Source organism: Haemaphysalis longicornis, unplaced genomic scaffold (genome assembly GCF_048455015.1).
Source record: "Haemaphysalis longicornis isolate Haplotype H1 unplaced genomic scaffold, Haemaphysalis longicornis Haplotype H1 scaffold_12, whole genome shotgun sequence".
NCBI classification, from domain to species: domain Eukaryota; kingdom Metazoa; phylum Arthropoda; class Arachnida; order Ixodida; family Ixodidae; genus Haemaphysalis; species Haemaphysalis longicornis.
Genome location: NW_027526225.1, coordinates 4775656 through 4797980, shown reverse-complemented (window position 1 = coordinate 4797980; position 22325 = coordinate 4775656). Strand labels below are relative to the sequence as shown.

The 22325-nt window shown below is 49.8% G+C and overlaps 2 protein-coding genes across 4 annotated transcripts in view; both read left to right on the top strand.

The window, feature by feature from the left end:
- Rhogap93b (MyTH4 and RhoGAP_KIAA1688 domain-containing protein RhoGAP93B) overlaps positions 1-14095 on the top strand; it is a 39807-nt gene extending 25712 nt beyond the window's left edge. Inside the window, exon 11 of one of the 2 annotated variants that reach the window (XM_077692775.1) lies at positions 5092-14095. In XM_077692775.1, coding sequence (XP_077548901.1) covers positions 5092-5286 — 195 coding nt within the window. In that variant the 3' untranslated portion in view covers positions 5287-14095. The remainder of the gene's footprint in view (positions 1-5091) is intronic. The other variant, XM_077692774.1, reaches the window with a different exon arrangement.
- A 396-nt stretch (positions 14096-14491) lies between these two features.
- LOC144162303 (PHD finger protein 23B-like) lies at positions 14492-21498 on the top strand. Of its 2 annotated transcripts, XM_077692779.1 has the most exons (5): positions 14507-14721; positions 14967-15013; positions 15173-15356; positions 16598-16714; positions 20444-21498. In XM_077692779.1, exons 1-5 carry the CDS (start codon positions 14703-14705, stop codon positions 20746-20748), a joined length of 672 nt encoding a protein of 223 aa, XP_077548905.1. In that variant the 5' UTR covers positions 14507-14702; the 3' UTR covers positions 20749-21498. The 2 variants fall into 2 exon arrangements, with proteins under 2 accessions (XP_077548906.1, XP_077548905.1); XM_077692780.1 differs by lacking the exon at positions 16598-16714 and having other exon boundaries at positions 14492-14721.
- Positions 21499-22325: the final 827 nt, after the last annotated feature.

Here is a 22325-nt window from a genome sequence, read left to right as displayed (position 1 = left end):
CGCGGCTTTCAACTTCGGAAAAATGACCAAAACATCGTTTTTTTGAAACCCACATATTCGGCTTCTATGTTTCCTATTCTGTGCGTCTGCAAAGTTTTTACGCTGAAAAGCGTCGCAAAGTGGCATAAAAAAATACTTTTGTCAGGCGCGGTGACAAACTATCAGCGCAAAAGGGCGAAAAAACGGCAATTTTCGGAGCGCTCTATCTCCGCAACGGTGCCACCGGGCGCGGCCATTTTGATATGGTTAGATCGGCCGAGCGATCGTCGTTCCCGTTCCGCTCGTCTCTTTTATCTTCGTTCATTCACAAACGCACAAACAGCAGAAAAGAAACGACGCACAAACGAAGCTAGATATAGATGCTGAAGCGCTATTGGTCCTCCGGTCGGGGCGCAGAACACCGACCCTCCTGATTGGATGTCGCGGGCGCAACGCAAGATGGCGGCCGCCTGAGCTGCGTAGCGAGCGGATTGAGTTCATTTTCGCCGCTTCGCTCAGCCGAGTTTCTGTTCAATCTGTGGTATTCAACACGGACGTTATCGCGATGGGAATGCCAGAGATAACGAGCCAGATTACGGGAAGTTGTGTGGCTCGAAAGGCGGAGGTCATCGAACGCTTCGTGGTGCGCGTGACTCTACCGTCGCCAGACCGCGGAGGGTGACGCGGTGTGCGCGCTTGCGATAGCGGTTCGTGAAGTGAACTTTTAGTCGGATTTGCGATGTTTACATGATTAGTTATTGCTGTGTTTTGACTGTGGGCTCGCTAGCCTTGAGAAAGAAACGGTCGACGCGTTAAACGCTGCGGCGCGCACGGCATAGCCGACGCGCATTGGAGCATCACATGACTGGGCAACCGGTTACGATTGAACGCCAGTAGTTGTAATTAATGCCTGCGACGTTAGTTTTAATCTTAAAAGCGACCTGACCAGCTATATCAGGTATAATCAAAGCTCGATATGTCGCGGTAAGCGTGCGCTACGATGCGCGCGAGCCATATCGCCTTTCTTGCGCAACGTTTCCCGTGCACTTGTAATTTTCATGCAAACAGGTTTGAGTTAGTAATATAGGAATAAAAATATGCTCTCTGCGTTAAAAATGTACGTTACTGTGGCAGCATTTAACAGTGATTTTTTTAGGGAAATTATTGATACCATCGCTCAGGGCATACTAGCTGTGCTGCGAGAAATATTGGATGCCTTGAATGTCAAAAGTAGTAAAAAAAAAATATGCTCTTGCATTGAAGTTGGGAGTTATGCAGAATACTCTACCAAGCTTCAAAGTAGCTCATTTTCAACCTTGTGGTATGCAAACTTTTGGCAATGAACACCTGCACTATGAGTACTAAGTTGCTGTGCCAGGCAAGATAAAACATGAAAAAAAAAGCCAAAAATGTTCAAATTTAAGTTAAAAAAATGCTTAACTTGTTGCCATGGTGATAACACTGCAAAAGGAGGTTGTCCAGTGCGATACAGCCAACCAACTAACCTACTTTGTATTGAAAGCCCATTGAAACCCATCTCCCCTCCGTTTGGTTTGCAAAGGGGGGGGGGTATGTACTCTTCACGGAGGAGCTGAAAATGATGTTTTCTGGAAAGAGAAAGGCTGAAAAGGCACTCCAATTTCAAGGCAAGGCCTTCCAGAAGCCCCATGTTCAAAAGGACATGAAAGGCTACAACCGTGACGACTTTTGATATGTGAAACCTATGTTGCAACTTCGGAAGCCGTTTTCTCAAAACAGTTTTTTTTGCCACCTGTGTCGCTTGTCCCAGGGATTTCTTCGTGACCGCTGGGTCTATTTTGATTCCGTTTCTTGCATTACATTCCTTGATGAACTGTTCAGGTCGTGACACTTTTAGTTTTCCAGATTTGTTTTTTGTGATTTTTTTATTCAAATAATCGTTCACAGTTGACATGCCTGTTGCACATTAACCTATAAAAAAATGAAAACTAAAAAACATTGTGTTGTAAAAAAAAAATTCTAAAACTGTCACGACCTCGTCCATTCATTTGGGAATGCAAAGCACTTCGAACAAGTTTTCTATCGTGTTTTATAAGCCGCTCAAGCTCGGTACAAGCGGAACAGAAAGAAAATTTCATACATAAAAAAGTTATCAAAATATTAACTTCAAATTTTTATGGTGTTATCACAGAAGCATTTCCAGTTGCTGTGCCAATTTTCATCAAAATCCACAAAGAAATAAAAAAGTTGATTTTGAAAGCCACGTCCCCCCTTAAATCCCCTCACGACGAGGCAGGTTTTCCCGAAACCGTTCGTCAAACAAATCGGATCGCTGCCTGATGTTCCCTCAAGGCAGATTCCACATTTTTAGCGATTTTATTCTGGTCATTGAAACAGATGTAATGAAATAATCTGATGACGGTCAGCTGTAAAATCGAAAGTTAGACCAGTTGGACTGCGCACGGTTACCGGCAGATTGCACACAATGGATGGGGAACAACCCCTACTTGAGGCATTTCTTACCTTTTTCACCGAACGGAACGGGAACGATGCATGCCTGGGAATAATAAAAGCCTAACTTCACTGAACCCGAGTTTTTTATTACATAAAAAAACTGACGAGGGCAGACTCGCCTCCGAGTGCACCACTTCGAGTATTCGATTGCCCTGTTTTCAATCTCAGCGGAGTCGCGTTTATCGGCAGCGGCCTTGTTCTTGATGGTACAGCGGACACTGTGCTTAGAAAGGCCTGTACTTCTGGCGATGTCAGCCTGTTTTTCGTCGTGTTCAACAGCGTTAATTACGCTTAATTTATCCGACAGTGAAATCAGCTACCCTGCCGCTCATGCCGCTGGTCGCACAAAAAAAAAAGCCACTGGCTTGGCTTGGCTGCGCCAACGACCCGGCTGCCAGCAATGTTGCCAGACATAATAGTTTTCTTGCCAAAATAAACGAAAAAGCACACCGGGCGCCGGCCCCGCGGAAGTCCGCTATAAACGTTCAGTCGAAACAATTTTCGCCTAAAATGTAGTCTGTTGTAGCCGATAGTCTGCTCTAGCCGGGTCCGTTGTGAGCGGAGTGGACTCCATTTAAAATGCATGGGTACCAGACAAACCAACAGAAATGGTCTGTTGTAACCGAAAGTCCGTTGTTGCCGGATCCGCAGTAACGAGCGTAGACTGTAGTGGGAGAGTTGGGTAAACGGAGCGGGGGTAAAGAGGGGCATTCCCAAATGGCGTGTGGCGTGGTATCTCGAGCGCCACATGCCGGGCAGTTTGGGCGGGGATATAATGTGGGATAGATGTGGTGGAGGACGTGTCTGGTGGGGAGGGAATGGGTCTGTAATTGTCGCCATAATCTGTCCAAGGGTGAAGGAAGAGACGTGTGAGGGGGCGGTAGTTCTAGCCGCTCTAGGCGGTAATGTGTGGTAATGTCGCTAAAAGTAAGCAGGGGTTCGCGAGCGTTTCGTGCGCCGTGCTGTGAGACGTCCACGTCTGGTGCTCGGTAAATGAGTCCTCGAGCGGCCAGGTGGGCCGTTTCCGCACCGCCAAAGCCCACGTGACCGGGGGTCCAGTGCAGGATTATGATTTTGTTGGGAGGAGGGCGGGATAGGAGAATTTGGCGAGCAGGGAAGGAGATGTGTCCCCGCGCGAAATTTCGTACGGCCGTCTTAGAATCGGAGAATATGTGAGATGGGGGTGGTTGGTGTGTTATGGCCAGAGCTATTGCCGCTTCCTCGGCCTCGTGGGGGTGGGCTGTGCGGATGGTGGCTGCCGCTGCTGGGATCGGTCTGTCTTCTGTGATAATAGCAGCCGCAAAAGCAGGTCGGTGTCTATATTCCGCGGCGTCTACGTAAATGGAGTCAGGAGATGGGGGGAATAGGCGTAAGTGTGCCAAGGCGCGGGCCCTTCGTCGGGCTGCGTGGTGGTTAGGATGCATGTGACGGGGAAGGGGGAGGATTTCGAGGTTTTCGCAGTGAGATAGGGGTGGGGGTGAAGGTGGGCGGGGGGGCCTGGAGCAGTGAGGTTGAGTTGTTGCAGGACGATCGAACCTGTGGGAGTTGCGGATAGACGAGCAAGTTGGCTAAGGCGGTGGGCTTCGAGGAGCTCGGGGATTGTGTTAAATGTCCCAGTTGAAAGGAGGCGGCAAAGCATGGGACACTCGTGTGCAGACCGTAGCGACAGCCAGTCTGTGCAGGCGGTCAGCAAACATCTTGGGGTATCCATTCGTAGAGACATCGCACGACGCTAGCGGACAAAATTTGCCCCTTTGTACAGCAGCACAGGTGCACAGAGCAGCGCCCATGAAGCGAGGTCTTCCGAGCGTTGCATACCGAGAGCTGCCCCTTCAGCTAACGCCGCTAGCAACACTTCTTTTGGTGATACCGAACTGGCGCAAGGCGGACACGTCATTGGTCTTGGAAAACCCCCAACTTTTCTTTTAAATGCTGCTGTGAACTGGCACCAAGTGTCTAAACTCATTTTGAGCGAGAAGAAAATAGCACGCACACATTCGCCGACAGCAAGAGAAGCAACAAAACAAAGATGGCGATGCGTCCGATTGATGGTGGTGGCGATGGTGCCTTTGGGGTTTGGATGGGCTCGATGGGCTGCCCGGTCGCCAGATGACAACTGCCAGTGACTGCAATATAGGTCGAGGGGTGACTTTTCGGCAAATTTTTCTGTAAAAAATCTCGACCTATATTCCGCATTATACGGTAATCAAAATGGAGAGATACGGTAAACTGTTCGTAATGAAGTTGTTGGGACAGAAAAGTGGCTTCGTAATAGGCAATACTTTGTTGTAAGTGGCGATGGTTTCCCCCAATACATTGCAGTTGGGACAGTAAGACACTTCGAATAAGGCAAGATTTCAAATGAACCGACTTTGTTGTAATAGGGGGTTTACTGAATGCTGGAGCTTGTTCAACGTGTCCGAAGAAATTTCATATCACGTCACCCCTTCTACAGTTTAACAGAACTCTCTCCAAGCAAACAACCAGAGTTTTTTTGTTTTTTTTTTTCTTGTTTTACTCAGAAGTGTGGTTTGGTGACGTGACCAGTGGTTTTCCTAAGACCTTACGACAACGAGCTTGTCAGGTCTGTGAAAACGCGACTCCCTTCCCTCGGCACAGGTGTTTGCGGCGCCGGAGAACGCGGCGCTGACCAAGATGGACGCCAGCAACCTTGCCATGGTGATGGCGCCAAACTGCCTGCGCTGCACGTCGGACGACCCGCGGGTCATCTTCGACAACACGCGCAAGGAGATGGCCTTCGTTCGCACCCTCATCCAGACACTGGACACGAGCTTCATGGAGGGCGTCCTATGACCCCCGACCCCCGGCCGCCCTCCCTTCTCCAAGGTGCGGCGACGTCTTGGCTAGCCGCTGGATACACACACGTAGATAGATACGCACGCAATGGTGCGGTGAAGACGAGCGGTTGGAGCGGCAAGCTCAAACCCCTGTTGTTGCTCGCTGGTGACTTTCGTTCGTTTGAAAGGTGATTCCTCGTAGGAGATGTTACGCGAGTCGGATAGGTTGGCTGAGGTCTTAATGAGCAAGTTACTACTGGTTACATTCTCTCAAACTTAGTCTTTTTGTGGCGCCTTGGAGCACCTTCAGCACCCGTGACTGCTAGTGCCACCTGCCGGTGGCCATTTGCAAAAGCTGCAGGATTGGGTGAGCTGGTGTGGATGCTCTTCTAATCCTGAACTTGTTCACCATTGAAGGTGTGAAGACATCGCCGACCTATCGGAGCAGTGGCAGCTGGTGTGTTCTCTCTCGCACATCTCCTACTGCTATATAGCAGTAGCAGTGCATTTCTGAGGTGGGGGGTCTGATAATAAGTAAGCACTCCACGTTTGAAAAACGGTAGTGCAGTCTTCGAAGTGGACCCAACCCTCACGTCTACTTAGCATCACTCGTCCCCTTTCACAAGTCTGGGCCGTACCACCTTCTTAGAACAGCAGCAGGTTGATGGTGTCAGAAAAGCTAACACTGGCTCTCTAAAAGACAGCATTACGTATGCAGGCCTGAGAGCGAGGGTTTTGCTGCATGAAGAAGCAAACAGTCATGCGGCAAGCATGCAAGGGATCTGATTTATAAGAATTCAGAAACGAGGGGTTCTTGCCCGGCCCTCTCGGATTCCGTGCTTGAAATAATTTGGCCCAGCACACTTTCCACAGTTGTTTGAAGGTTTTAAATCGCAACTCCAGTGCACTCTTCACCCCTCTATGCTCTCATCGGTGATGCAGTGTTGCTTTTCTTCCTCCACTTCAGTTTGTGGCCGCAGCAAGAGAACAAGTCGGCACGCGCTAGATTTAATCAACGACCACACGTGTTCTACTCACCTGAGCCTTCCAAATGCACACTTTCATTGCCCAGGTGTTGCTTTATTTTTGGCGACCCGCCTACTTTAACAGCCCACAACTGCCCCCGTTTTGCTACCCTTGCTGAATGCTCTCCTCTGCACCCCTCGCTGCACCAGCGTGCAACGTGACGGAGAGGGGAAGTCGCTGTTCAGCTGTGGCATCGGAGATTGATTTTGAAACTCTTACCTTTTGTGCTCAGCCCAGGTATATGTGTTCACTCTTTTCTGCCCCGCCATGTGGCTTCTCTGCGGTGCGTAGCATTGTCTCGTCTTGGCTTGGCTTGTTGCCTTTATTTCAGTTGGGAGGCTGGTGCTTGGGAACGGCTTTTCTTGTGCGGTTTATTCAAGCTGAGCGTGTGCTGTAAGCGGCAAGGTGCTACGTTGGGCTAGTTGGTACACGTTCATTTTGGTGACAAAATGCGTGAAAGACGCACGGTAGAGCGAAGTTGATGACACGATGCGAGGATGGAATGGTGTGAAGCGTGCTTTTCTATCTTTGGATGCCACTTTAGCCTCAAAAAAAGATGACATCGCCTTTTTTTTTTTTTCTCAGTTTGTTTCTTTACGTCTGACCCTTTCCAAAAGCAGTCCGCTTTTAACAGATTCCAAAAAGCGTGCATGCTGCATTTTAAGACAGTTTGGTGAATCTGGTGCGTTTATGTGGTTTGAGCTTAGCCGGTGCAAACAGGTGTGCAATAGCCTGACACTAGGCCTAAATTCATGCTTTGACGGCTAAGATCGTTGTCTGGTATCCGCAGCTAAACGTACAATAAGTGTGACGTTGCTTGACAGTGCTAGGCCTAACATTAGGCCTAAGCATGGAATGTTAAACCGAATTCTATGCTTCCTGTTTTCCATTATACACATGTTACTCCAAGCGGTGAGTACCGGTTGAGGTCGTAATGACCTCAAGACCCAAGCTCAAGTTAGGCCTAAGCTTTAGGGCTAAGCTCGAGTTCCTGAGTTAGGCCTAAGCTTGAGTGAACGCCTGACAGCAGCTGCTCTTATTCTAGCAGGGGGCAGCACGTTCCCGCAATGTTGGGGGAATGTAAAGAGGAATGTAACCACTTTTGCACAGTATTCTGTTTGGCACGGCAAAGCCCTCTGTCAAATCTTCCTCTTTTTGTAGGAAGCAGTGGTAAACACCAAGTCAAGACTGGGCAGAGGAATTTTCCTGGAGGAGATAAGAATGTTATTGGTGACGAAAAGCACGCAGCACTGAAAGATCTCTTTTTAAACAGGGGGTCGGTCCGTTGGCGTCCCTTGATAAAAACTAAAAGACCCTCAGTCCACTAAAGAAGCGTAGCTTGTTATTGGTGATGAAAAGCACGCAGCACTGAAAGATCTTCTTAACAGGGGGTCGGTCCATTGGCGTCCCTAGATAAAAACTAAAAGATCCTCAAGCCACTAAAGAAGCGTAGCTTAGGGCCCGTCGTACACGGCACTCAACGCACGTTAGATAAGAATGTTAGGTGTAGCCGACAGCTACTAGCAGGACTAATAGAGCACGCCTGTCTTGTCACTGTCGCAGATAGTACATGTCGTATGAATGCTTTTGGCCGCTTAATATCTCATAGGCGAGCGCTCCAGAGGTCTTTATAGAAACCCACGTCTATCGGGATTGTGAACAATAAACGATGAACTTTATTGGCATCATGTGCAGAGTACACAATGCCGGAGGCCAGCAGAAAAAAGCTATCTCAAAGACAGCTTGACGGAGCTGCGGGCAGGTTTGAGTCAGTCGGGACATGACTTTAAAACATGGTGAAGAAAGTACAGTGTACAGATAGAAACTGATCAGCGAAGCAACAGCATGAAGCAGCAGTGCTTGGTCGTTGTCATTTCTAAGGGCTTTGCTTTGTCGTTTTCTTGCTTCAGTGTAGTTGTTTCCCAACACCTCCAAGGTGGCCCTCTTCAGTTCTTTGCAGTATATGGGCAGCAGTAGAATTTTTTTTCATGTGGCTGATGGGGCATGTGCAATCTCCAAAGCTTGTTCGCTGTTTGATAGCTTGGCCTTGTTTCATTCTTTTGTGCCGGAGCTTGTGGCAAACAGTTTGCACTAATATGAATATGCTATGCAAAAAGAACGTACTTAGTGTGGCCTGTTCTTTGTGTCAGGACGCTCACTTTAATGATAGAATAGCTTCAGCCATTTTTTTCCACCTACCTAGTGTAGTTTTGCGGCAGTTTTATCGGCTCTGGCTGAAATCCCGTGGTTTGACTATAGTTATTTATAGTTTAGCGCTAACCGGCACCCTGTTCTATAGCACTCAATGAGCAGTTATGGAAGTGCGCTTTTTTTGTGCAGTGCACTTGCCTTTTAAGTGAATGCCAGCACCTTTCTTTCCACCCGAGTGAGTGAGTTGATCGTGTGTAGTTTGGTTGCCATGTTAGGCCGGGTGCGCTTTGTTAAGCACCCATTGGTGCAAAGTAATTATTATTATTGTGGCTAATGCTGCAAAACTTTTTTTTCATTTGTGCATCTTTAATTTTCTTGAGCTCTTCTGAGGCAGGCGTCGCGAAGTTTGGCAGCCGTGAACATGCTAGAAGTCCCAAAGCGTCAAATAGTTGCGGCTGCGGAGTTGTACGGTTTGACAGTATTGCCGTTTGCGGGCCTAGGTGGCATTGAAAAGGGCTTGAAAGAGAAGCAATAAATGCACAGAGCAGAGCAGAGCAGGTCAGGCGCGAGTTTTATGAGCTTACTTAGCCTCGGCGAAGCTTGAGGGATCCTGAAAATACGCTGTGGGTGAAGCTGTGTTGCTCATCCACCCATCCCCCCCCCCCTGTGTTCATGGCATGGCTGCTTAATTTTTACATTTTCAGTGAATGTCGGCAAATGCTCTCTCGGCACAGTCTGATGCGAAACTCCTAGCGCAGGAAATGTGATCTCTATCAGTTGGCCACTAGGCTTCCCTATGCTGCTGGTGCATATGTTTATGCGGTGCATTGACCATTGCGTGTAGTTTTTCTTTTGTGGATTACTTAACCCTCTTTTCTACGTCTTCTGTGATTTCAGTCCTATGGGCTTTCTCAGCATTAAACCTGTCTCCAAGGTTGCAAAACTTTATGAAACAGGCTTGATTGTAGGGTTTAACGCGCCGACGCAACGCAGGCGATGAGGCGCGCCGTAGTGGAGGGCTCCGGATTAATTTTGACCACCTGGGGATCTTTAACGTGCGCCGAAATCTCGTACACACGGGCGTTTTTGCTTTTCGCCTCCATCAGCAAAGCGGCCGTCGCGGCCGGGAATCGAACCCGCGACCTCGTGCTCAGCAGCGCAACGCCTTAGCCACTGAGCCACCGCGGCGGGTATGAAACAGGCTTCAGGTTTAGGAAGTCAAGTGACAAAATGTTTCAAGCTTCATTTTGAGCACACCAATGTTGCGCTTGTACAGACTGCCCTCATGTTGAGGTTCAGGCACTTGTTAATGGAGCCGTGAAGACAAAATACAAGATTGGTTCACTAAAAAGGCCCCTCTATCCCGATAATGTTGTTTGGTTATAATTTGCTGTTTTTATATTTTTCTACTGTAACCCCCCTACAACAATGCCCAGTGGGCAGTGTAGGTATTTGTAGTAAATAAATAAATAAATGACAACACCAATTTCATCACAAACTTCAAACAAATAACGAAGATATTAAGCAGAGCAAATGCAGGAGTGGTGTCTCCCCAACCACTTCCCAGCGGTTTCTCTAGGACATCACAGAATCTTGTTTGTGCGATTGGCGGCTGCCGACCTACGCCAATGCCAGGAAACACGACTGGGCGATGGTAGGGGGGCCTCCTGACGTATTTGATCGTATCACTTTTAATGCCAGCCCATTCAACATCCCTCCTGGCCATAACATGTCACTGCAGTGTGAAGCTTGAACATTTCAAGTGCAGAGCATTTTAAGGGCTCGCCTTGTTGTAGCTTGTTCGCTCGCTGTAACACTTCAATGCTGAGCGAATGCCTGAATCAGGCGGCGCAGCGAGATAACGGACACAAGTAGAGCCCGACAGCGTACCGTAAGAGCGTCCCACAGAGGCTTCGAAGACCAAGCTGTTTATATTGTCATAACCTTCGAAACTCCTGAACCGCTGGCGCTTGTCATACATCTCCCCGTTGTTTAGTGCAAAGAAAACTGTAGGCACACATGAGGGATGATGAACGCTATTAAGAGGCAGCTCCCGCATCCATTTAGTTAGCAACGCCCATTGGGTTGGTTTTTACATAAGCGACAAAGTAGCCGCCAAGAACGCCCCGTTTCAAACTGCACAGTAAGGTGTGCCGACACATGCGGGATAAAAGCAAGCACAAACAGAACAGAACTCCCTCTCGCGCCCTCCTAGGCAGGGGGCGCGCGAGCACTGTGAAGGCGGGAAATTTGAATTGCATTGGACAAACCTCCGTTCTATTTATCAAGAGAGGAGCGAGACAGGGCGGCGAAGAGAGTGATTGGTGGTAGCAGTGAGTGGATAACGGTGCCACAACCCATTATGGCAAATCACTGCTCTGCACTTCCGACAGGTTTCATGTGGAGTGGGGCGGCTTTTATTTTTCACTATATCTTGCACTTTCTCGGTTAAAAGTGTTATTTGCGGGTGGTACTTTAGAGCTGAGTGAGCTGTGAAAGGCTCTAGTTCTTTGAAACTGAGCGGAGTTGTATTTTGTCTTCATGGCCCCTCTAAGTCAAAATCAATTCGTAGCTCTCCACTACGACATTTCTGTCACAGCCGAGGTGTAGCTACAGCGCGGAGAACCCCCGATTCGAATGAAGAGCTATCACCACTAACCTCTGTTTTCTTGTGCAAGGGAGCAAGGATAACCTCGTGGAGTAGACAAACAGGGCGTGTTGTTATCTCTTCCTTGTGTCTGATAACACAAAGCGCACCGCAGGTGGCTGGTTTCCCTTCAAAACTGGACTGTTGTGGGACCTTTTTTAAACATTGGTGAACAACAAGCCTCGCTGTGGCGTCAGGCATTTCAAATGTTGGTGGTGCCAACGGGGGTGCTTTAGGAACACCATGGGCTGTGCGTATCATATTCAGTGTACCGAAATGCTAAAATGAAAAAGTGGGTGAGTTGGTACAAATGTACCTATATGAATTTTGGTAGAAACTGCACCAAAGACTAGAGAAAGTACTGTGCACAGGGCACTGACTCTCAACTGATGGCTTTAGTGGATTAGCGTCTCGACTGGGGCCAGTCTCCTCCACTTTAGTGGAGGAGAGAAAATAAGAGGTAAATACTAACGGCGGTAAATAATGTACGATACCAAAAATTGAAGGCAGAACATAAACACTAAGCGAAGCAGAGCAGGGGCCTGAAGGCAAGTTTTGCTTCACTGCCTGTTGCCGTGCACAGAACACTCTCCTGTGCTGGCAGATGTGGAAGCTCTTTTCTTAACGGCGTCACTATGTAATGTGGGACATCACGGAGGCTTTTCACATTTATAGGGCCTCCGATAACTGTCATCCCAGCGTTGTCTCAACGTGCGCAAAACGAATTGAATTCTTAATTTTCAGGAGCCAGTGACTTGTCAAGTTCGCCTTTGAGTTCTTTTCTCTCACATTGGGGTCTTCAGGACATTTTTGCCGCATCAGTACACTTCCTGCCTACCAAAATGTAGTCGTACCAACTGGCCCAACAATCCCTGCTTCTCCACGTTAATATATTTTAAGCTGTTTTAGTGGCTTTCCCGGTCGGGTAGGTTTCGTTTCGTCTGCGTTGAGAAACCCGGTAACTTTTTTTGTCCGTGCTTGTCATTGCTGTTGGTTGCTTCGCCCGATGTCCCCTGTGAACTTGTGTTGTGCGCTCTTCGGCAGAGTTGTGCTGGCGGAGACCAGCCTCTCACTGTGTTTATCCTTTTTCACTGCCTTCAAGTTGAGTTCGCCCGCAAATGGGTTTGTTCAAAGTCCCAGCCTAAGCTTTTGTCTTCTGTGAGGGTCAGGAGACGTTAGATCGCCGGTGCTCTTGTGTTTTTGTCTCTCCCGCAAGACTTTCTTCAGCTGTGTTTATGCTGTCATTCAAATTGTTCGGAACTTCACCTGCTACACAGCGTACTCAGAAAACTGCACTTTAGGAGTGCGCTCATGGCTTGCCAAGGTGGCAATGCCGAGTGGTTTTTGCTGTTGCCCGTGCTTCTCTTGGCGTTGGAAAAAAAAAAAATTACGCGTCGGTCTGAGCCGGAGACTGGGTCCTCAACGTGCAATAGAAATGTGTGTGCATTGTGTGTAATGAGAGCGAGTCTGCAGCGATGTTTGACGCTGCGTGACTCGATCTTGATATGCTGTGCAAAGATGGAAGTGCTACTGAGTGTTGCATAGAGACTGTTGCTTCGAACTGGTGAGAGCGTGGCACGAACGTTCAAAACAGTGCAAGTAGTAGGTAGATACTGCCAATACTGACGAACCTTTCTGGATGCGCGCATATGTACAATACGCATTAAGACTGCGTTGTGTTCATGTTGCCAAGAGACACTGGCGAACCCTCGGAGGCTCGAGAGTCGCCGTCTAGGTTCTGCCGCCACGGTTTTGGTGAAATCGGAGGACATGTTTTGCCTTAGCGTGCCGCATCGAACAACCAACTTCACACTGGAGGTGTCCTATCGGGTGCGGCGATCACTTTTCTTCGAAGTCAGTGCATTTAGGTCTTGTTGCTATCTTGAAAGTGAACGTCTGTGAGTAGGAGTGTTTGTTTTTGCTAGAGGCCTGCCGGGAGGAGTTGACGCGCATCTCATTTGTTGTAGTTGGTGTCACGACGCAAACATCACGTTGACCACGTACTGTCCCAGACAGTCCAAATCTGGATGTGCTGCTGTGTTCTGGCTGCAGAAAGTGTCATTTCATTAAACGACTCTACTCGGTGCTTTGAAGTATCAATGTGAAACTACACTTTGTTCCGCTAATTCCGTGCAGCACGGTGGTAGCTGCATTGTGTAATGAGGCACGACAACACTCCGTTGCAAAGAGTATTCTCATTGTGCTTCCTTGTAATATGCTGCTCTCATTGGCTGACGCCGTTCCCGTGGCAGCTTTAGCGGTGCTGCATGAAAGTTTGTGAAACAGAGTATAGTTGGGGCCCCCCAAGGTACATTATTCTTTCCTGTTACTTTCGCTTGCTTAGCCATCTCGACATCTTTGTAGAAATTTGAATTTAGCGTGTCTGTGGTGAAAAAAATCTCGCTGTGTGTCGGGAGACTGTGGACCGGGACCTGTTACCAAGCTGGCCCTTCCGGAAAGGGCATCGTGCGTTGCAAAAACTGGGGCGGTTGTTTTCGCATACTTGCGTGCCTGCCTGCGGCACGGTCGTTTACGCACACCTCATCCAGACCAGTGGTGAGGAATCGCTGAACCGTTGCTCACAGAACCCGCCAGTGTTTACTGTGCCAAGCTGGGTCGGCATAACGTGTAGTTAGGTTCTGTTGACTTATAGCGAAGAAAAGAAGTGCTGCCTTTTTCTGCTCCCTCGAGTAAAGTTCTAGTCATGTTGTGTCTTAATGTTTGCATCTTTAGCTTGTCCCTCCGGTTTATTTTTTGCCATTAAGAGGGAACAAGGGCTTTTGTGTCTCGCGCTGTTAGGAGAGAGAGAGCCTGCTTACAATACTCTATAGCAATGGCAATTCATCGCTGTATTTATTCCACTATGACAATACGATGTACAGTCTGTTTTAGTAAAAAATAAAGAGTCTTCAAACTATCGTGACGCCTGTGTGTACCGCTCATTCGCGACTAGTGTGCCACGGTTGGGAAGCTTCAGCAGTTGCTAACGGCGTACTGAAAGTGAAAGAAAAATCGCACTTCCTGTTAACGGGAAGAGATCATTAGTTTCACTCCTTCCCTGCTAATCGGTACCAGCTCTTCAAAAATAAACTATAAACTGCCAGCTTGTGGTGGTTTGTACTCGCAACTAAATTCCTGTCGCGCGCAAATGCGCCAAGTAGCGCGTGATGTGTGGCTGACCTGAGATCACCAGTGAAAAGGTGGGAAAAGTAGCGCGCGCGATGGTGTAGGCTGTGGTGCCGAGGATGCGAAGCAAGTGACGGCCTCGAGAGCTAAATGATGCGAGCAAACAAACTTTGCGTATCGTAGCACGTATCCGATAACAGCGGCGTTGGCGACGCCCGCCTGCCTGGTCGATTCCATTGCCGCCGATAGGAGGGGGAAGGGAGTGTTGTCGCCTACGGACTCCCCTCCGTCTGGGAGGCGCTGGTGAGCACGCTCCAAGCAGTGAGGAATGCCGGGAAGTCGTCTGGCTGTAGCAGCGAGTGATTTGTGCTTTGCGCCCGCGATCGCCACCGACTCTACGAGTGCAACCTTTTTTCTCACCATCTCGGCTGAACCAGTCGACAATGTAATGATCGTTCCTCGCCAGCACGCACCCGACGAGCATGGAAGGAGACGTGAACGGTAGGTTGAGCCGGAGCTAGCCTCGGAGGAGGCGCGCCTCCATTCGCCGAGTGGCTCGGCGACGGGCACTTTCCACTGGTGTCCCCGCCGCTGGAGCCGCTGTTTTTCACCAGTCCCCGGCTCGCACGGTGCCGGCATCGGGCCTCGGGGGTCCCTGACGGCGCCGACAGCGTGCCAGGCCCGGCAAAGTCTCCGGGGACCTCTGGGCCGCTGTCATGATGACCCCGATTTCCCCTGTCTCGCAGGAACCAAGACGCTGGTCTTCAGGAGCGAGCGCTTCACTTCGACGACGGTGAGTGCAGCGGGCCGACGTCCCCTCTTCGAGCGGACCTTCCGGGGCCCGAACGCGCCGGTGACGTTCCCCGCGACGCCATGCACGAGCGGGCGACGCGACGGTGCGCCCCTCGTCGGTCGGCCGCGCTGTGAGGAGGGTCGCCGTTCTGTTGCGCAGGCCGACGACGAGCCCCCGCGAAAGCGGCAGCGGACCTCCGAGGACTTCATCTCCTTCTGCAAGTTCATCCTCGAGTACGAGAACTACGAGAGCGTCAAGCAGGAAGAGCTGCGAGACAAGGCGGCCAGCCCGTCGGACAGCTCGGCCGACAGCGTCGACAGCGTCAAGCAGGACCCCGAGCAAGGTGAGGCCGCCGTCGTGTTCGCGATCGAATGACGTCCCGGCGCCAAGCGATAGTGATTTCCCACGAGCCGGGGTTTGGTTCGGCACCCGCCGAGGGTAGTACGGTAGCGATGTTCGCGGGGCGTCGTCGATTTGCCTCGAGTGGTGTGGAACAGGCACCCGGTCGTGTGTAGCGCGACTTTCCTGCAGTCGTACTCGAAGGATGGCGGCTCTCGCAGTTGTGGCGCCGATTTGCAATTAGTGGACGAGCGGAGCTCGTGAGAAGCGTGTTGGGACGTATGTGTTCGAGACGCAGTGCTTGCGAGGCCAATCGAAGCAGCTTGTACCCCTCGTATGCTTCAGAGAGCTAAGCCTGCGCTGTTAAGCTGTTAAATTGAGCATTGTGGCGTTGGGAGAGATTTGGTGCACTTAGTTCCGAGTGAAAGACATCGCTTTAGGCACCCGCGGACACAAGCGGTCAATTGGAAGTTGCAGTCGTATCGATAAGATGCTGTGGACTAGTATTTGCAAGTTGCTGCTACCGTGCCAGCGGTTGCACTGACTTCTCAGCGCGTTGTCGCGAAGTGTTTTAAATGAGCAGAGCCTGTGATTCTCAACGTATTGAGTAGTTGCTGCGTTCTCTATCCGTAGGAGCTATGGAAAGTTGTGCGCTTACTGTCACTGTGAGGTTTAGGAGGCAGACGGTGCGGATTGTTGAACAGACTCCCCTGGACGACAGTGCAGCACAAAACGAAGGCAATCGAGCGGCGGAGGTGGCGATAGGGCTGATAAACAGGCCTGGGAAGCGAAAGACTGCGTCTGTGGGTCTAGACTGAGAATGTTTGGGCAAGGGATGGGGGTGAACAATGAATGGGTTGGTGGCAGTTGTTCTTTAAGCTGTTACATCCAAATTGCAGCACGTACGTGCCACTTGAGAAATGTAATGGCAAGGTAGTTGATATCTGGACACTACAGCACTATGCTGCATGGAGCACGGATTCCTGGCATTGCTTGCAGTGTTGCAGTGATTGGGGTAGCGTCAAAACATTTGCCTAAAGTGGATACGTTTGAATTGACATCCACAGCAGCCACTGTCTTTAGCAAAAGCTCTGGAACGACTTGTGTGGAGTTGACTGTGTTTTGGTCCTGGATGATGATGATGCTAATCGGTTGCGAGAGTGTTGTGTGTGTGCCTGCTCGCGCAAGCAAGCAGTGGAGTGCAGTGTGACTGAAACGGTGCCGTCTACTGCGTTGCCCTTGAAGGTGGCGGCTGTTTTGGCGTGGCGAAGAGCGTCCGCGACGTGGAAAAGTCGGAGCCCCGAAAAGCCCCGCCGGCCGAAGCGCGGCATCGAACGCTGGCGTGTTTCATTGAAACGAAAGGTGCGCACGGGGGCTCTGTTTTTTTGGAGCACGAATGTCAATGCGTGAGGGGTCGTATAAAATGTCTCCTCATCACATTTCCCAACATCCTCTCATTGGACATTCCCTTTGATTGGTCCGACTTTTTATGCCTCCAGTATCAAAAAAGCTCAAGTTTCGAAGTTCGCTTTTTGTGGTTTTGGTTGCGGCCACTCGCTGGAATCGGTGTCTGTCTTGAGAGTACCTGCCGCACTCTGCACGGTTTCTTCGTTTCCTTTTGCCTATACCTTTCTGAAAAGGCCACCTGAACGAACATTCATGAGCTTCTAAACAAGTAGCTCTTCATCACCACCTTTAGCAAACGTTCGCTTCAGTTTCTGCTTTCGTCTTGTTTCCAAAACGCCTTGTAAGGAGTTACCAGCATGCCCAACACGCTTCCTGGGTAACCTGTAATGCACCACAGGCAGTTAAATCAGTATTGCTTCGTTCGACCAAGCAATTTCGGTCACCTTTCATTCAGAGCTATGCTAAACTTTTCAGTAATGTCTCGCTCATTGACCTATGTTTGGCATTTGGCTGCCACATGATGCCCTTGAGACTCGCGGGAACAAAGTTCCAGTGACAATCAACCTCCCTCATCAAACAACCACAGTATAACAAAGGAATAGCTTCTAGTTCTCCAGTAAGCGCCGAAACCAATTTCGAGGAAAAACAGTTGCCGTGGGCTTGCGCTAACCTTCCAAAGTTATTCTTGCAAACGGATGCATCGCTAATGTCCTTTGCTAGCATGTTGCTCAGTGATGAAGACACAAATGATTTCGCTGCAAAAGTTGCCAGTTCCTAATGATGAGTTCACATTGTGCGGGCAAGTGCATTAGTTAAGATAGCAATTCGGACATACGAAAGATAAAACCAGCTTAGCTTGAGCAGAGATCTAAGGGGACACAGGGCACGTGTGTGTGTGGACCTCGTTTAACAAGTTTAGCTGGTTTTTGTCTTCACTAAGTGCATTAGGATTATCAAGGCACTGCTTGACAAACAAAGATTTTAGCGGCTTGAAGGGCAGTAGCACCTCATCCAGGGAGAGTAGTAGGTTGTACCTCAGTGATCAGACAACACTCTGTCGATTCAGTCAGCGCTTGGTTCATTTGAACAAAGCAGCTGTATGGAGTACCAGCTGCACACGATCGGAGGGGAAATGTTAGCAATAAAAAATGCCTTAACGACTCAACAGACAACTAGAGCAGCAAAAACAAATGTTCCCCTTTGTTGCAACAGGAGTTAGCTGCTTTTTGTTTGGCCTTTGTGTTTTTAAATACTAATACACTGAGTGAGGTTTTCTTGAAGATGCATTCGTCGCGAGCTTTGGAGTTGCCACTGTTACGAGAAGTTGAAAGATGTGAGATTTCGTGCATTGCTTCTTTTTGTCGGAAAGTGTCTGGACCACTTTGATTCTAGTGCGTGCGCCTCGTAGTTTTGGCGAACCCAGGACTTGAATTTTCTCGTAAGCAGGCTAAAGGGTGAAATCAGACTAGCTTCGAGTGTCCAGAAAAGCTTGTACCTTATAAAGCTGCATGTTGTTGCCTGCTGCCAATACTTTTTGCCTCAAGCAGGGGCTATTCTCGACTTCAGAATTTTCCCTGGATTCACCGTCTTGACTGCAAACGTTTCCTAATTGTTTCTGAACTGTGTGAACTGGTCGCATTCAGCAGCGGAATCACGTGACAAATCTTGCAACCAATGATGATAAAAAAGAAATCTTTCGGTCAAGAGGATGAATTCACTGAAAATTTCCAAAGTCGAGAGTAGCTCCCATCAATGAGCCTTTGTCAGTCAGCTGTTACTTGGTGAGCACTGCCTGCTCTGCAAGTCGACTTGGCAGGTATGCTAGATCACTTAGGACATAAAGAAAAAAGGCTACGCGTGATTGGTGCTGAGGAGAGTGTGACGTCTGCCGCTCACTGCGCTGCAACAGCACCACTGGCTGATTTGGCATATTTCTGAACGCTCAGCAAAATCGTTGCACCATACCATTTGTTTATGCTGGATGCACAACATTTCTGTGCCCTGGGGAGGAAATTTGAGTATTTCACATAAAATAAAACGTGCTAATTTTTTCTGGTTGCTGCTGAAGCACTGCTATTGAGGGTTGCTTATTGTGCGGAAGTTTGTAGAACCATGCAGTGTGGGCACAGCTTGTGGTTTTGCTGGAGATTTTTCTGCCCCTGGTGTTGTAGAAGGAAAATGTGCTGAGGTGAACACTTTTCTGTGTTTGCGGACTGGCTTTGCGCACCCATCGGTGATGTTCTGTTAACACGTTGCACAAGCATTGAGCTTTTGTGTAACCCGCTGGCCAAGAACCGGGGGGAATTCGGGCCTCCGCTTAATGTAACGGTGCGAGGAGGTCGGAGGAAATGAGCAGTAAAAAAGGTTTTGGCCACTGCGTCCAGGAAGCAACGCTCAACAGGACTGGCCCGTGGCTGGCCGATTGGAGATTGCCATCAGAGCGGGCGGTATCTGGCGAGTAAGGGCTCGGCAAGCCTTGCACAGCCGATCATCACCTGGGGAAGTGACCGTGTGTCACGAGTTTCAGTTCTTCGCAGCGACTGTAAAACTTTGTGAAAGACTCTGCTGGGTGAGGAGTGTGGGTAGCTTGAGGCGAAACAGCTGCGTTGCAACGCAGTTACGACGGCGCTTTCATAGGGCACCCAGTAATGGCACGAGCACGCATTTTGCAGTTTTGTGTTGTGGTATGCTCTCAGTTGTGCGAGCATCTGCGGGGAGCGCAGTGAATGTTTAGAATTGTGGTAGCAAGAAGCACGGAATGGCTCCATAGTTGAACAAGTGGCCATCACACGGCAACTCGATGGTAGTGAAACGGTCACTGGGCGGTGCCTCTTGACCACACGTGATGCTGTTGGGACCAGCAGAGTGGTGCAGTGTTTCTGCTAGGGGGTGGTGTGGCTGAGAGATTCCAGCACAATTGGGTAGTAGGATTGGGGAATGCACACTTCCTTGGCTACTGTTTGATTATCAGCGGGGCTAAATACGAGGAATAAAGTGAACAAAGGGATACGTACTACACAGCAAGTACACCAATGATCATAAGATCAGCTGGCCCAATTGGTCAGTTTCTAAAGGTTGGGCTGTGTAGGCAAATTGTTTGTGGGCTTTTCTGTCACCAGTTAAGGTAGTAGTGGGCGGAGCCAGTCGGTGTAATGTTGTGAGACCAGTCAGTGCACAGTGTCTCTTTCTCGTCCCATTTCTGCACTGTCGTTCCCATCCGGAAAGTGACTTGTAGGGTTACTTGGACATACTTGGTTGCTATTGGAACACCTGTAATGACGAGGCAGCAGTGCCTTGTTTGCTTCTTTTGCCACAATCTTTTTCACTTCCGCCATTCTTTGTGGATCTGCCCGACACAGTGCAGTGGAGTTGTCAGCCGAGAAGTGTGGTTTCTGAAACAAAGCACAGCTAATCGAGGTACGCTGCAGAACGATTCCGCGGTGCAGCAACTGGTGTTTCGTAATGGGGTAATTGTTTTGTGTAATTTGCACTGAGGCCTCTTAATTTGAGCTGGGTGTCGTCCTCTACAGGTGCTTGTTCTTGGATTCGTGACGCATGATTTCAACTAAAGTGTTGCACATCCTTCCTGCCAGAAGTACAGCGTCCGTGTGCTCGTTAAGCTGCCCAGTGGTGAGAGAAGCTCTGCCTGTGGGACTCATCGATGACCCCTGGGTGCCGTTGCAGGTGGCGGCTCGCTGGCCGAGGAGGAAGAAGAGGAGGGCGGGGCGCTGGGGCGGCCCCTGGCGGAGGACGACTCGCACGACCTCATCACGTGCTTCTGCCTGAAGCCCTTTGCGGGGCGGCCCATGATCGAGTGCTCCGAGTGCCTCACCTGGATCCACCTGTCGTGCGCCAAGATCCGCCGGAACAACATTCCCGACGAGTTCACCTGCCAGCGCTGCCGCGAGGCCAAGCACACGACGCGCCGCTCGCAGCGAATACGCGCCGGGGGAAACACGCCCCCGCAGAGGCGGAGGCCCTCGACGTGATGGCAGCGGGACTGTGTCGGGCGGCGTGGTGACGCTTGTTGTTGTGCCGCGCAGCGGGGCCACATGTTGTTGTTTACGACGACCCTCTAGTCTCTCCTCCCTGGGCCCCGCGGCGACCGGTGTACAGACTGCGGTGCTTCGCGGGGCGCCTCCTCTCCACCCCCCGGGGGCGAGGGGCTGGCCTCTCTCCAGTGGGGGAAGTGTGGGGCGATGAAGGCTCGGCTCTGTCTTCGTCTTTGGCTACTACTGCTGCTGCCATCTCGTGGCCCTCGGAAGCCGTCAACTCGGTGTGTGCGCGGTAACTCGCGTGCCGGTCTCCGTGCAGCAGCGGCGGCTTCCCGTTTCTCAAACCAATTGTAAAGAAGCTTTTCTAGACAAACTCCAGCATCCTCGTCCAAAGGACGCCACCTCCCGGTTCTTCAGCTACTCATTCATTGGCCTGTGGTTGGGCGCCGTGGAGTTCTCTGGGCAGTTCCTGCCCCGCCTGACATGCTGGCAGTTGGCTTGCGAATAGTGCATTAAAAGAGTGCTTTTGGTGACCGGCGTGTATTTGGCATATCAAAATGCTCACTACGTTTGTGTGTTGTTCCCCTCCCTGTGTGTATGTTTGACAAGATTATGTGCAACAAGGCTTGCTTTAGCAGCACCAATTGGTATGAGCATCTCCGAGGGCATTAGGGAGGTTAGGCAATCACGGCGAATGTTGAGTATCTGTGTATGCAACACTTGTGGTGTCACTTCAATACACCATCACTCATCTTAATGAAGTGCCATCAGTGTTTGCAGTGGAAGGTCTGGGCAGGATGGGAGTGTGAATTACATGGGTTGCTGTGGAAACGAATGACTCCATATGGATTATATAAGTTGGACCTCGCTAGTGGCAGTGGTTGAGATGTGTTGCTGCTATTGTGGTCCAAAACGTCATGTGGCGATGTTTGGTACAACAAACTGGTTAACAAATAACGGTGAAAGCTGCAGTATGGGCTGTAACTGCGACAAAGTCTGTGCACTTGCCACTAGCTGGTGAGAACGAGAATAAATTTCGTACAACGAGATGATGCAAACCTTGCAGTTCTGGACGCTTATTGTGGAATTGTGTGAAGGCAAAAATAATTGTCAAAGCCAGTGGTGAGTCGGCTCGCAGTAAATGTGCTCAAGCACGAATCACTCGAGTAATTTCAGAAACGGACCTTGTTTCTTTTTTGTATGATCTTCTGGTTGTGACGGGGGTGATTTATTGCCGAAGCCGGTGTGTTTTCAGTGAAGGTGCACTTATTGCTTTATTGGTATTGAAGAGCTGCGGGTGACCGAATAAAACAGCGTGCAAAGTCAGTAGTCAAAGGACATTCGAAATGACTCTCTGTGGGCCAAAGTAGCAGTGAAACTGGGTGTGTTAAGCCTGTGCCTCGACAGTGCTGGCAGGGACTGGTAAGTTTTGACCGTGAATCTCCCGTAGGTATTCATAATTCCAAAACAGGCCTCTCATTCCATCTGGCAATTATGTGCTGTACTCGTGCCCAATTCACTAGGTGGTACATCACAAACTTGTAACTGCATGGCACAGAAATTATTTATTC